Source organism: Callithrix jacchus, chromosome 7 (assembly GCF_049354715.1).
Source record: "Callithrix jacchus isolate 240 chromosome 7, calJac240_pri, whole genome shotgun sequence".
Lineage (NCBI taxonomy): Eukaryota > Metazoa > Chordata > Mammalia > Primates > Cebidae > Callithrix > Callithrix jacchus.
Window position 1 is genome coordinate 56,207,366 of NC_133508.1, and position 14,310 is coordinate 56,221,675.

Consider the following 14,310-nt stretch of genomic DNA (forward strand, 5'->3'; position numbering starts at 1 on the left):
TTACAATCTTTTAGCTTCGTTGATTTGCTAATTCATATGCAGCATGAGCAGGGACCAGCAGAGGAGGGAGCTTACAGAGACAATACAAAAGCACTAAGCTGTTTGTTGGCAGAGGTGTTTCCAGGAAGGAGCTTGGGCCGTGCAGACATGGGGGCATGAACCAGTGCCAGGATTCAGCCAGCAGGAACAACATTCATTTGCAGCTCTTTCAAGGTTAACAGATAGCAGAGACGCTTGGAACTGAAAAGGGAGTCATTTTTCCCGCTCTTCGGTACTTTTTTTTCCTTCTTCACCCTCCTTCCCATTGGAGGGGAGGGGAGGGAGAAGGTGGAGATCAGGAATCCGAAGGAGGCGAGGGGGTCTCCCCTCTATCAGTTGTTAAGAGAGGGGTGTTGAAGTTCAACCATAATGTGAACTTTCCTCTTTCTGCTTTCTAGTCCATCCGTTTTTGCTTAACATATTTTGAGAGCTCTGTTTGGTGCTTACACATTTAAGATTGCTATGCCTTCTTAGTGGATTGACTTTTTTTCATCATTATATAATGTCCTTCTCTGCTTCTGATAATTTTCTTTGTTCTGAAGTCTACTTTTTTTTTTTTTTTTTTTTTTTTTTGAGATGGAGTTTCGCTCGTTACCCAGGCTGGAGTGCAATGGCACGATCTTGGCTCACCACAACCTCCGCCTCCTGGGTTCAAGCAATTCTCCTGCCTCAGCCTCCCAAGTAGCTGGGACTACAGGCACGCACCACCATGCCCAGCTACTTTTTGTATTTTTAGTAGAGACGGGTTTTCACCATGTTGACCAGGATGGTCTCAATCTCTTGACCTCATGATCCACCCACCTTGGCCTCCCAAAGTGCTGGGATTACAGGTGTGAGCCACCGCACCCGGCCCGAAGTCTACTTTATTCTAATATCACATGACAGTATCTCTTTTTTGCACCTCATTTATGTGGTATTGATTCAGAAAGAATTTTTTATTTTTAATTAATTAATGTATTTATTTATTTATTTATTTTACAGACAGGGTTTCACCACATTGGCCAGGATGGTCTCGATCTTCGGACCTCATGATCCACCCACCCCAGCCTCCCAAAGTGCTAGGATTACAGGCGTGAGCCGCTGTACCTGGCCAGAAAGCACTTACTAAGGATGGGAATGCTGGATCAAAAGTTAGACCTTTTTTTTTTTGAGACAGAATCCCACTCTGTGGCCCAGGCTTGAGTAAAATGATGCAATCTTGGCTCACTGCAACCTCCACCTCCTGGGTTCAGGCTATTTTCCTGCCTCAGCCTCCCAAGGAGCTGAGATTACAGACATGCACCACCACACCGGGCTAGTTTTTGTATTTTTAGTAGAGATGGGGTTTCACCGTGTTAGCCAGGATGGTCTCAATCTCCTGACCTTGTGATCCGCTCGCCTCAGTCTCCCAAAGTAGAACTTCTTAAATGAGACAATTTCTCTCTACTAGGGTCTAGTAATTACTTAGCCAGAAGGGCATAAACTGCTCAGCAGCAAGAATTTCAAGTTCAAAGTTCAGGGAATGGTAAATGCCACCAGTGTCAAAATGCCACAGCCTCCGTTTAGTTAAGTGATTATTACAGATATCTCTAAGACTTTACGGGTTTGAATGAGACAGAGGACCGGAAAGCAGACTGTTTTACTACCTCCTGGACCATTTGCAAAGCTATTTGCTGCAGAAGGCTCCTTTCACATTTTGATGTTTGTCTTATAACTTGGTACAAAACATGTAATAAAATTTCCAGGTGTAGAATATGCTGTCTGCAAGCCTCATGATGTTAGGATTTGTCTTTCATGATGGGGGGCTATGAGCTACTAATTTATTTTATATGAGTTGTGGAATGTCTTTAGAAACTGCAAAAATGTCCCCACACAAAGGTTACTTGAAAGACATGGCCCGGATTTTTTCCTCATTCAAGACCTGTTCGTTTTGTTCAGCTGTCTTGGAATGGCATGCAATGAGAGCATTTTCTTCCATGGGGGCACTATCAGAATCTGCTACTTAATTTCATTCTTGGGTTGGAATATTGGCAAGTATTATTGTACCAGTGTTTCTCTGACCCATTAACCAAAAATTCCAGGGGAATTTAAAATAACTCAGTGAAAGGAGTACATTTGGCCAAGTTCACTTGCCCACTGGGTGGTGAGGCCAGCTGCCCGGGTCTGGAGCACCGCAGAGGAGGAGAAGCCATTTTAAATCATGGAAAAATACCACAGAAAATTCTGGGTGTTTTGGTGGTAGAATTGGAGAAGCTGACAATGGGAAAGTGAAGGAGGAAGGACCAGTGCCCTTCCTGAATGCAGCATTTGAGGGTTTCCTGGGGATTTGTTACTCTAGTTTTGGGGAATCATTCCCTTTGGGCCCACCTGATATAACTGCTAAAATAGCTGAGTAGATTGTGCAGTGCTTGCAAAGGTCTAGTAAGAAGGCCATGCGCTTATGCAAAAAAAAAAAATTAGCTTCTTTTTCTTCAATGTCTCAGGGTCAAAGGAGTCCCAGTGTTTCAGAATGTACCCAGAGGAGTATAGGCTGAAAATGATCATCTAAAAAGAGAAGCAAGAAATAGGCATCCCTTTTGTCTCCTTCCTTTTGGTGTGACCGAGGGTGGAGAGGGAGACAGAGAGGGCGCCACTGCTGTTCTCCCTCCTGGGTTCCTGGGTTCCAGCATCTTGTTAAACATGCCACCCGTGTTTGCAGGTGTGACCCCCCCAGACATGTAACCAGAGGAATGAAGTGATTGGGGTTAGTCACACTTACCCATGTGACTCTAGTCCTGCACTTGGGACTTCCTAGACTTGTGTGATCTGGGTGGCTCCCAGAAAAATGGTGGCTCCCCACTGAGCCCTGCCCTAACAGATTTCTGAGTTGTTTTTTTTTAAACACATAATTGAGACACTATATACAACTGACCCACTTAAAGTGTGTAATTTAATGGTGTTTAGTGTATTCAGAATTGTATAACCGTCACGGTCAATTTCAGAGTGCCTTCATCACCTCCCCAAAAGAAACTACTCAGTTGCAGTGAATCTCCATTTCCTCCCAAAGTTTTTCTCAGTCCTAGGCAACCACTCATCTACTTTCTAATAGATTTGCTTATTCCAGATACTTCATATAAATGGAATCATACAATATGAGGCCTTTTGTGACTGGCTTCTTTCACTTACCGTGCTTTTAAGGTTCGTCCATACTGTAGATGTTTCATAGTTAATTCCTTTTTATTTTTGAAAAATATTCCATTGTACCTACAGATATTTTGTTTATCCATTCATCTATTGATTGACATTTGGGCAGTTTCCACTTTCTGGCTATTATGAATAATGCTGCTATAACATTCATGTAATTTTTAATAAGGACATATATTTCATTTCTTCTAAGTATATACCTAGGGAGTGAAATTTCTGAGTCATATAAATGCTTAATCTTTTAAAAACCTGCCAGAATGTTCCAAAATGGTTACACCATTTTATAGTCCCAACGGCGGTGTACTAAGGCTCCCATTTCTCCAAACCCTCAACACTTTTGTTATTTTCTGTATTTTATTGACTGATCATCCTAGTGCTTAGTGGATTTGAAGGGGTTTTGTTTCTCCCCGGTAACTACTGATTTTGAGCAGCTTTCCATGTGGTTAATGACCACCTGTATAACCTCTGTAGAAAAACCTCTATTCCGATCATTTGCCCATTGTTTAACTGGAATTTTTCTTTCTTTGAGGCAGGTTCTTGCTCTGTTGCCCAGGCTGGAGTGCAGTGGTGTGATCTTGGCTCACTGCAGCCTCTACCTCCTGGGCCCAAGAGATCTCCCACCTCTGCCTCTCAGTTGGCTGGGACCACAGGTGCCTGTCACCTTACCGGACAAATTGTTTTGGTATTTTTTGTAGAGACAGGGTTTCGTCATGTTGCCCAGGCTGATCTTGAACTCCCGGGCTCAAGTGATCTGCCTGTCTGGCTCTCAAAATGCTAGGATTACAGGCATGAGCCACTGCGCCTAGGTAGGTTTTCATTTTTATTAAGCTATAAGAGCTCCGCATCTATTCTAGCTACAAGTTCCTTAACAGATAGGTAATTTGCAAAACACTATCCCATTCTGTGGCTTTTTTCACTTCCTTGATATTGTTCTCTGAAGCATGAACATTCTAAACTTTGATGGTGTTGACTTTTTCTTTTGCCACTTGTGCTTTTGGTGTCAATATCTAAGAAACCACTGCCTAATCCAAAGTCACACTTACTCCAATATTTTCTTCTAAGAGTTTTACCTTACACACTTAGATGGCTGATCATTTGAGTTACTTTTTTGTGTGTATGGTATGGAGAAGGGGTCCAACTTCATTCTTTTGCATGAGGACATCCAGATGTTGAAGATGATTCTTTTCCCTGCTGAACTGTCTTGATAATCAACTCTAAAATCAGTAAGAGTTTACTTCTGGACTCTCAGTTCTGTCCAGTTGCTCTATCTACTCTTATGCCAGAACCACTGTCTTTATTACTGTAGCTCTGTAGTAAGTTCTGAAATCAGAAAGTGAGTCCTCCAACCATGTGATTTTTTTCAAGACTGTTTTGGTTCCCATGGGTCCCTTGAATTTCCATATGAGCTTCAGGATTAATTTGTCCATTTCAGCATTAAGAAAAAGCCAGCTGAGAGTAATACAAATTACATCAAAATCTTTTTTACCAATTTGAAGGATTTTTTTTTTTTTGAGATGGGGTCTCACTGTGTCACCCAGGCTAGAATGTAGTGGCGTGATCTTGGCTCACTGCAACTTCTGTTTCCAGGGCTCAAGCGATCCTCCCATCTCAGCTCCTGAGTAGCTGGGACTACAGGTATGTGCCACCACACGCAAATTTTTTGTTATTTTTGGTAGAGATGGGATTTCACCATGTTGCCTAGGCTGGTCTCAAACTCCTGAGCTCAAGCAATCCACCTGCCTTGGGCTCCCAAAGTGCTGGGACTATAGCCATGAGCCACTGAGCCAGCCTTGGATTTTTTTCTCAAGCAACTCATTAGTGTGGTTTGTTGTACAGATAGCTGATACACCACTTCACATGGGTGAGCATCTATTTTGTTATGGGTAAAGAGAAAAGAAGGTGACAACATAGTGAGACCTCCGCTCCACAAAAAAATAAAAACTTCTCGGGAGGCTGAGGTAGGAGGATCCCTTGAGCCCCGGTGGTCAAAGTTGCTGTGAGCAACAATCAGGCCACTGCACTCCAGTCTAGGCGACAGAGTGAGAACCTGTCTCAAGAACAAATAATAAATATAAACAAAACAGGACATTTCCAGGTTGGGCCTCTTTGATTGCATAAAGAGGCTGCTCCGAGTGCTGCCTGCTGCCCTGCCCAGGGCTGGGGAGATTTTGCTGCACTAGGAATGCAGCAGGTTCAGCAACCACTGAACCGAGGATTCTTCCTCTCAGCTCTGGTGCCTCCTGTGTGGAGTAGAGGTTTCCAAGGGAAATGACCTTGGCTGCCTATGTCCCCATGCCGAACAGGAGGCCCAGAGCCAAGGCTGAGAACCTTATGGGTGAAAAGACAAGAGGCTTTAGTTAAGACACAGTAAGCCAAGACTGAGAGCATTCAAGATATTTCACAGATCCTAGGAAGTGTTCTTCTTGGTAGTGACTCTAATGGTAGTTTTTTGTTGCAGTTCTTTCATTCCTAAGAATTCACTGAGGCAATTCTGAATTAGAGAAAATGTACTCCAGGTGTACAACCCTCTTTCCTTTTTTTTTTTTTTTTTCTGAGATTGAGTTTCGCTCTTATTACCCAGGCTGGAGTGCAATGGTGTGATCTTGGCTCACCGCAACCTCCGCCTCCTGGATTCAAGCAATTCTCCTACCTCAGCCTCCTGAGTAGCTGGGACTACAGGCTGCGCCACCACCATGCCCAGTGAAGTTTTGTATTTTTAGTAGAGACAGGGTTTTACCATGTTGACCAGGATGTTCTCGATCTCTTGACCTAGTGATCCACCCGCCTCGGCCTCCCAAAGTGCTGGGATTATAGGCGTGAGCCCCCGCGCCCAGCCCGACTCTCTTTCCTATCACATGTAGAGGAGAGGCACCTCAGTGCTGAGAGGTCAGGCAGGCATTCAGGCTGGGGACCGAGGAGACGCGGGGAGGGCAGCGTGCTCCTGAAAACCTCCTACTACCTCTGCCCTCTGAAGACTCCTGCCCACGGTTCTGCCCTTTCTCATCCCCAGGCAGGATCGGAAACAAGTTTCTTGGGTTCACTCAAGACCTGGGCTACAGCCAGGTCAAGTACCTGCTTTATTCGACAGGAAATGCCCAAGTGGGACTCACCCCCGCCTTTCATAGTGTAAAGTTAACAGGGAGCCAGACAGGAAACTAGAAAAATAATGCACGGATCCAGACAATCCAGAAAGACTCTGCCAAATCAGCTTAAGGCCAAGACTGGTCAGCATGAGAAAACAGAAGAGGTGACAGAAAAGCCTTGGGCAGCCCGAGCCACAATGGGCCTAGCGGAAGTAGTTGGGACATTCGTGGGCAACCAAATGCCAGGCTTGATGAAAGGCATCCACGACAGCTGGCTCCAGGGGCCCTTCCTCTGCCGCTGCCAAGTTCTGCTCCAGCTGCTCCAGGCTGGACATGCCCAGGATGACCGCATCCCCATGGGCACCCTGCAAGCGAGACAGCCAGACTTCAACCCTCTTCTGCTGCACGGCGACTCAACTCACACCCCTCCCAGCCACCTCCCTGCTGAGATTTGGGGGTCTCTGTTTATATTTATATCCCGTTATGTCCAAAAAGAATTTAAGGTACCTTGGATAGCTGTACCCATGTGACTTGAAAACTGTATCCTCTCCCCTACTGTCACATGGCGCATCCAGACAGACCTACATTCATGAACCAGTTCTGCCCCCTAGCAGCTGTGTAAAAATGGCTAAGTTGACTGGGCACAGTGGCTCATGCCTGTAATCCCAGCACTTTGGAAGGTCAAGGTGGAAAGAACACTTGAGCCAAAGTGTTCAAGACCAGCCTGGGCAACATAGTGAGACTCTGTCTCTACAAAAAACAACAAAACAAAATTAGCCAAGGGTGGTGGTGTATGCCTTGTCCCAGCTACTAGGGAGGCTGAGGCAGAAGGATCACTTGAGCCCAGGACGTTGTGGCTGGAGTGAGCCATGAGTGCGACATTGTTCTATAGCCTGGGTGACAGAAAGAGACCCTGTCTCAAAAAAATAAAAAAGCAGGCTAAGTTAAGTATGTTTTGACAGTCCATCTTTTCCTCTGTTTTCAGCATTGGTATGAGAGAAACCTTATGTAAAACACAGCTCCCATGTACTGAACAGCTACCGAATATGCCAGATGCTATGCAACATGTAAGGCTGAAGCTGCAGGTAAGTTTGTTGCTGTTAGTTTTGTTGTTGTTTGTTTTTTAGACAGGGTCTTGCTCTGTCCCCAGGCTAAAGTGCAGTGGTGTGATCTCAGCTCACTGCAGCCTTGACTTCTTGGACTCAAGTGATCTTCCCATCCTCCTGAGTAGCTGGGAACACAAGAGCAAACCATCACACCTGACTAATTGTTTTGATTTGTTGTAGAGCTAGGGTCCAACTTTGCTGCCCAGGCTAGGCTCAAATGCCTGAGCTCAAGCAATCCTCCCATCTCAGCCTCCCAAAGTGCTGGAATATAGGCGTCAGCCACCGCAACCAGCTAGGAAATAAGCTTTAACCAGGAAGACATGAGGCACCAAGAGAGGGAAACCAAAAGGGTGAGATGAGTGGGCTTTACAGTTAAATCCGTGTTAAAATGTCTGTCCCTTTAATAGCTGGGTGAACCTCCGTTTCCTCATCAATAACACTGGGATAATCATACTCCACAAAGCCTAAGGAATAAGAAAATCCCTGAAACGAAGCCTTCATTACAAAGTCTGGCACTCAGAGGGAGAAGAATGTTTTGAGAACTGGAAGTAAGAAATTTCAGAGGAATTGAGAAATCAAATGCTTTGGCCTTCACCTAAAGGTAATGCTGGTCCCCCGGAAGGGCAGAAGCTGAGCATTCAGGTCGCTGCCTACCTGCAGCTGTGAATGGTGGTACATCCACTGGAGGGCAGCCGAGGTCATGCTGGGGGCGCGGGCACCATACTCGGCCTGCAGGGCCTTCTCCACCAGGGCAATGGCCTTGAAGTGGTGCTCCTTCCAGAAGCTGGGAAGGAGGGTCAGTGGCACAGGGGTCAGTACCTTGGGGGTCACGCTGGGAACCACAACCAAACAGCCAACCAGGGCCACTGCCCCACCCCACACCCTGTGGTCCTGAGGAGCTGGTGTCCTCTAGAGTCATAGGTCTCCCACTTCGCTGGGCATCAGAACTACCCAGGATGCCAGCCCCCTCACCAGAGACCACAACGAATCTTTACTCCTGAGGACTCACAGCCTGCTCTTATTTTCCCTAGGGACAAGAAGGCCACTCGGACGGGGCAGGTCTCCCTCCAGGGATCTTTTTTTTTTTTTTTTTAAACAAGTATTCATATATTTATTCCACTCTAACACCTCAGAATAGAGAACTGATGCGCAGGCATCGGCTTCTGCTGACAAGTGCCAACCAGAATGAGACTGCTGAGCTGAGGTGGACTCTGTGGTCACTGGAACTGGAACAGCAGGCCCAGTGGCCTCTGGTAAGATGCTGCAACGTGAGGCCCTTGAGAGACACTGACTTGCTGAAGATGAACAGAAAGCTGAGAGCCTCCAGTCCAGCTGTTGAAGAGCAACCACCAGCCAACACCAAGGGGACAGGGGAAGAAGAAGTCCTCCTCTCAACCAACGTCCGGAAGCCCAAGGAAGAGTCCCAAGGTAGTGAAGAAGAGACAAGGAACTCGGGGGAGAGCCAGGAAGAAAAATGCTAAAAAACCCCACAGCTTTCAGAACACCTGAGGAAGGGAGCAGGCCAACACCATCCGGCCACAGTGACCAACTCAACGAGGAACTCCATCAGGAGCTGCAGCTGGACGCATAGAGTGAGGGGATGCCAACCACCTCAGCTCTTTCCCTGAGCACGAGTAGTTTCAGAGCAAGCCTAGAGACTAGGATCCACCAGAGAAGTCTCCAGAGGTCTGACCCAGAGAGCTCAACAACAGGGTGCACCCCATGGTGATGAAAATAAAATGAATCAGTTGTAAAATGACAAAAAAAGTTACAACGTATTGCTTTGAAATCCAGTGGTATATTCACACGTGACATGCCTGGTCACAGAGGTCTCAAAACTGTGTGTCTCCACAGTATAATGTTTGCCTTTGTGTTCACCATTGTATTCCTCAAGACTTAGCGTTAAAAACCTGATAAAAAGTGATTCATCTCCACAATGGGTGTCAGCTCCATCATTTTCCAACGTTAGAGACAACCGAATGTGACTTCACTCCATTTAGTTTCAGAGGCGGCGGACGAGGCAGCAAAAGTTTCGGAGGCGGAAGCTCCAGCATGGCGGCGGAAGCTCCAGCATGGCGGCGGAAGCTCTGGCTGTGGCTACAGGGGCAGAAGCTCCCCTCTTATTTTTTTTCTTGACACATGGTCTTCCTCTGTTGCCTATGCTGGAGTGCAGTGGCATGATCATGGCTCACTGCAGCCTCAACCTCTTAGGCTCAAGTAATTTTCCTGCCTCAGCCTCCTGAGTAGCTGGGGCTACAGGTGTGCACCATCAAGCCTGGCTAATTTTTTGTTATTTTTTGGTAAAGATCACATTGCCCAGGCTGGTCTTGAATGCATGAATGCGGCCGGGTGTGGTGGCTTACGCCTGTAATCCCAGCACTGTGGGAGGCTGGAGGCTGAGACGGGCGGATCACGAGGTCAGGAGTTCAAGACCAGCCTGGCCAATATGGTGAAACCCCATTTCTATTTAAAAATACAAAAATTAGCCATGTATGATGGTGTGTGCCTATAGTCTCAGCTACTCGGGAGGCTGAGGCAGAAAAATCACTTGAACCCAGGAGGCAGAGATTACAGTGAGTTGAGATCGTGCCACCACACTCCAGCCTGGGCAACAGAGCAAGACTCCATCTAAAAAAAAAAGAACTCACGAGCTCAAGCAATCCTCCCACTTCGGTGTCCCAAAGTGCTGGGATTACAGGTTTGGGCCACCGCGCGTGGCCCATCCTGGGATCGCTCTTTCCTTCTTAGCAGGTGATTGCTCAGGAAAAAGCTACAACTTCAAGGTCCCAATATCCAGGGGTCCTAATTTCCTCCTGGAGGTCCCAGGACAACAAGAAAACCCACCAAGGATTTGGGAATTCCTGAAGGAATGCAGGGGAGGAGTTCTTACCCCGGGAACAGCCCAGGACTTCATTCCACATGAAGCTGACCCCACACCAGCCATCCTCACCAAGCCCACCCCCAGCTCACCGATTCCTGTAGGTCTCAGCCCAGCTATTCCCAAAGAAGCGGCCCACGGGCTGTTTCCCGTCCTTGTCCTCATATTTGTACTTGCCAGTCAGCAGGCCCCCTGTGGAAAGGCAGCAATCAGCCCCCAGGCCCAGAGTGCCCCAGAAGCTGCCATGTCCCTCAGGACTCTGGACTAGGGGAGGGGCAGGGACCCAGGAGGGGTGAAGGATGCAGCTCAGCCTCTTGTCAAACCCTCCCTGCTTCCTAAATCCTGGGCTGGGCATGAGTGGGTCAGGAATATGCTGAGACAGGGCCAGGAATGCTCCACGTACCAGCCAGAGGGTTGTAGGCATAGAACCTCAGTCCAAAGTGCCTGAGGCAGGGGAAGAGCTCCGTTTCCACCTGCCGGGTGGTGGCGTTGTACATGCCCTGCAGGGAGAGGGACCCCAGGGAGAGGGTGGACATGTCAAGAAAAGGAACTGTACGTTCCCCTGTTAAAACTCTAAAGCAACAGGAGCCCAGGACTTCAGCAATACTCTAACATCACTACTGCTAGAAGTGTATGTTAGACCCAAGGACAGAAAATTGAAGTGGAATGATATCTTTCCACAAGTATCTGGTGTATGAACTCCATGCTGGACACTGGTTACAACCACAAGTAGATGTCATAAAACTCCTGCCTCCACAAGGTGTTATACTCAAGTTTAAAAAAATGGACAAGAAGGCAGTTAATTTCAATAAAGTTAGGTTGTATGATCAAAGGAGGAGCTGAAAAGTACTCGCTTTATGTATGAAGGCAAGGTTTGGAGGCTGGAGACTCCTGTGGGGCTTTCTAGAAAGGCTTCCAAAGGAAGAGACATCTGTGTAAGGCCTGAGTGCTTCTCTCAGGGAGGAGGGCAGGGGAAATGTGCTCCAGGCTGAAGTACAAAAGGAGGTGGGGAAGAAAGGGTCCAAGGTGCACACTCAGGCAGGAAGGAAGCAGATGCCCAGTGGCCAGGCTGAGGAGCTTGAATGGCATCCTGAGGGTACCTGGGAGCCATCTGCAGGTTTCAGCAGGGGAGTGGCTGCTATGCAGAGGGCACGGGGGGCAGTCAGAGGGGCAAAGACAGCCCAGGATGAGTGGGAGTCCTGGAGATTGTGGCCTCTCTAGCCCCGGCCCTCACCTGGTACACAGTGGGCAGGATCCAGCCGTTGCTCCTGCAGAGGGTACAGATCTCAGCCACTTCCCAGGCGGCATAGTTGGAGAGGCCAAGCTCCACGAACTTGCCCTGCATGAGTGAGGCACCAGTCAGAACCCAGCAGCCCAGACCAGGAACGGGAGGCCAGGGTGGGGCCCTGGGTAATAGAGAAGCTCTCTGCTCCACCCTGGAATTGCCCTAGTGCCTCTGCTGTCATGAGTAGGATTGGGATAAAGAAAGGAGCAGGAGCCCGCCTTCGGAGCTTGGAGAGCCCCCTCACCTCCTGGTGCAGCTGGTGGCAGGCGCGCAGCGTCTCTTCCACTGGGGTGCCGTGGTCAGGTGCATGTAGGTAGAAGAGGTCCACTCGGGGACACTGCAGCCTCTTCAATGACATCTCCAGCTGGGACCGGACACTATCAGGCTTTAGTGATTTTCCATCCCAAGGGTTGGCCTTGGTGGCAATTTTCACTTGGAGAGAGAATGGAATGATTAAGTGACCTATTAGAGCCATTTGCTAACCATGTAACCCTGGCTAAATTACTTATATTCCCTTGGCCTCAATTCCATGATTTATAAAATGGGGTGATAATAATCAAACTAAATAAAACAAACTCACAAACAAAATCTTCATTAATAATAAGCAACCTGGCTGGGTGTGGTGGCTCACGCCTGTTATCCCAGCATTATGGGAAGCTGAGGTGGGTGGATCACTTGAGGTCAGGAGTTTGAGACCAGCCTGGCCAATATGGTGAAACCTCCATCTTTAATAAAAATACAAAAATTAGCTGGGCATGGTGGTGTGCACCTGTAATCCCAGTTACTCAGGAGACTGAGACAGGATAATTGATCGAATCTGGGAGGCAGAGGTTGCAGTGAGCCGAGATCATGCCATTGCACTCCACCCTGGGTGACAGAGCAAGACTCAGTCTCAAATAATAATAATAAATAACATGCAGTCAGGTGAGCTAGAAAGAGCGTGGGCCTGAGATTTGCCTTCTTTTCCCCCGACCCACCATGCACTATTACTCTAAGGAGGACCCAGAGAAAACCTCTCTTGAGGTGGGGGAAGCAAGAGCCTCTGGATGGTTGAGTAGATGATGCATGGAAAGGTAACAGCCCACATTTCCTGGGCCCTCACTGCATGCCAGGCACCCTCTCAAGGGCTATCAATGGCACCAGGCTCATGAGGGACAGTCCCCTCCATCCTCCACTCAAGCCACACCTGGCCACTGGCCTTCCTTTCACACAGCACGTACATTGCTTTTCCAAACCAAGCCTTTGCGCAGACTTGAATACTCCTTTCTCTTGTTCTCCTCCAAACTATATTTTTTTTTTTTTTTTTGAGACAGAGTCTCGCTTTGTAGCCAGGCTGGAGTGCAGTGGCAAGATCTCAGCTCACTGAAACCTCTGCCTCCAGGATTCAAGTGATTCTCCTGCCTCAGCCTCCTGAGTAGCTGGAACTACAGGCACACACTACCACACCCAGCTTATTTTTGTATTTTTAGTAGAGATGGGGTTTCACTATGTTGGCCAGAATGGTCTCGACTGACCTTGTGAACTGCCTACCTCGGCCTCCCAAAGTGCTGGGATGACAGGCATGAGCCACTATTGAGCCTTTAAGGCCGAGCTCCAGCATTTGCTGAGGCTTCCCTGTACCTCTCCCCAGCCTACAGCTCCCAAAGTACTCTTTCTGGGGTCTCCAGCAATCATTACTTCAATCTTCCCCACTAGACTCTTGAGTTCCCTGTGGAGGGCTGGGGTCACTTTCTCTCCTATGGCCCCATGTCAATTCCTGGCACAGAGTGGATAGAAAGGCCCTACCCACTCACCCGTCTGCACTTCCACCCTACCAACCCTACTCTCCCCGCCAGCCTATGCTGGCATCGCCACAGTTCTCCCTGAGAGAGCCAGAGGTACTGCCAGCTGAACAGAGCAAAGTCTAGGGGATAAGGAATGGCCAGGAAGAGAAAAGGGTGCCCAGGGAATGCATGGGTGATGATGGCAACGAAGGGTAGAGGACAGGCAGAGAGCCTGGGTAGGGACCGGTTACGGACACCTAGCAGGTTTGGAGGCGGGAGCATCAATGGAGGTGGGAAACGTTGGGCCAGACCAGTCTGGGGGTAGACTCTCGCGCTGCAATTCCCAGGGGAAGGAGAGTGGGGAAAAGTAGTCAGGGCAAAACACCGTCTAGTTGTCCTGGGGTTCCCAGAGCTACGGAGTGTACAGGGGTGGGGCGAGGGACGCAGCCGTCGGTGCTGCACGCGGCCGGGCCCTAGTGGGTCGGTGCATGGCTAGGCTCAGCTCCGCACGGTGCAGGGGGAGGACCAGAGGGCACTTACCTCTGCAGTCGCCGCCGCCGAGCCCAAGCCCCAGGCCGCCCAGGATAGTCTCTGACTGGCCGTCGCTGTACATGAAGGCAGTGTCCAGCTCCGCGTGGCCGCGCTCCAGAAAGGCGCGCACCGCCGCGGCGCTGGCAGGCGGGTCCATGCGGCGCCCCATCTCCATGGTGCCCAGCACCGTGGCGACCCGCGGTGGCGATGCCCGAGACATGGCGAGCAGGCGGGACCCGGGCGGCGGGGAGCGACGTGCACAGTGAACAGCAGCGCGGGGAACAGCGCGAGACGCAGCACTCAGCATGGCCGCGGCGCCTGCGCGCTTGAAGCCCGAGGGCTCAGGGCGGAGCGCGGAGGCGGTGGGGGGCGTGGACAGCAGACGCGGCCCCAGGGGCGCCTACCTACCCCGTCAGCCCGGCGCGCGGCGTGGGGGCGGGGCTTGTGGTTTCCGGGGCGGGGC

The 14,310-nt window shown here is 49.2% G+C and overlaps 1 protein-coding gene across 2 annotated transcripts; it reads right to left on the minus strand.

Moving 5' to 3' along the window:
* Window positions 1-6,228: 6,228 nt before the first annotated feature.
* AKR7A2 (aldo-keto reductase family 7 member A2) lies at window positions 6,229-14,175 on the minus strand. Of its 2 annotated transcripts, XM_035307966.3 has the most exons (7): window positions 13,857-14,175; window positions 11,798-11,985; window positions 11,503-11,607; window positions 10,672-10,768; window positions 10,361-10,460; window positions 8,045-8,174; window positions 6,229-6,649 (listed from the first exon to the last, which is right to left on the minus strand). In XM_035307966.3, the coding sequence occupies exons 1-7, from the start codon at window positions 14,152-14,154 to the stop codon at window positions 6,488-6,490; spliced, it is 1,080 nt and encodes a 359-aa protein (XP_035163857.1). In that variant the 5' UTR covers window positions 14,155-14,175; the 3' UTR covers window positions 6,229-6,487. The 2 variants fall into 2 exon arrangements, with proteins under 2 accessions (XP_035163857.1, XP_035163858.2); XM_035307967.3 differs by lacking the exons at window positions 6,229-6,649; window positions 8,045-8,174 and adding an exon at window positions 9,169-9,487.
* Window positions 14,176-14,310: the final 135 nt, after the last annotated feature.

Bases quoted from the DNA above. Each gene is read 5' to 3' on its own strand.
- AKR7A2 (XM_035307966.3), bottom strand. From the start codon at position 14,154: ATGCTGAGTGCTGCGTCTCGCGCTGTTCCCCGCGCTGCTGTTCACTGT. The intron at 10,769-11,502 runs GTGAGGGCCGGG...CTCTCCCTGCAG, and splicing joins TCCTGCCCACTGTGTACCAG to GGCATGTACAACGCCACCAC. The intron at 6,650-8,044 runs GTAGGCAGCGAC...TCTCGCTTGCAG, and splicing joins ACCACCATTCACAGCTGCAG to GGTGCCCATGGGGATGCGGT.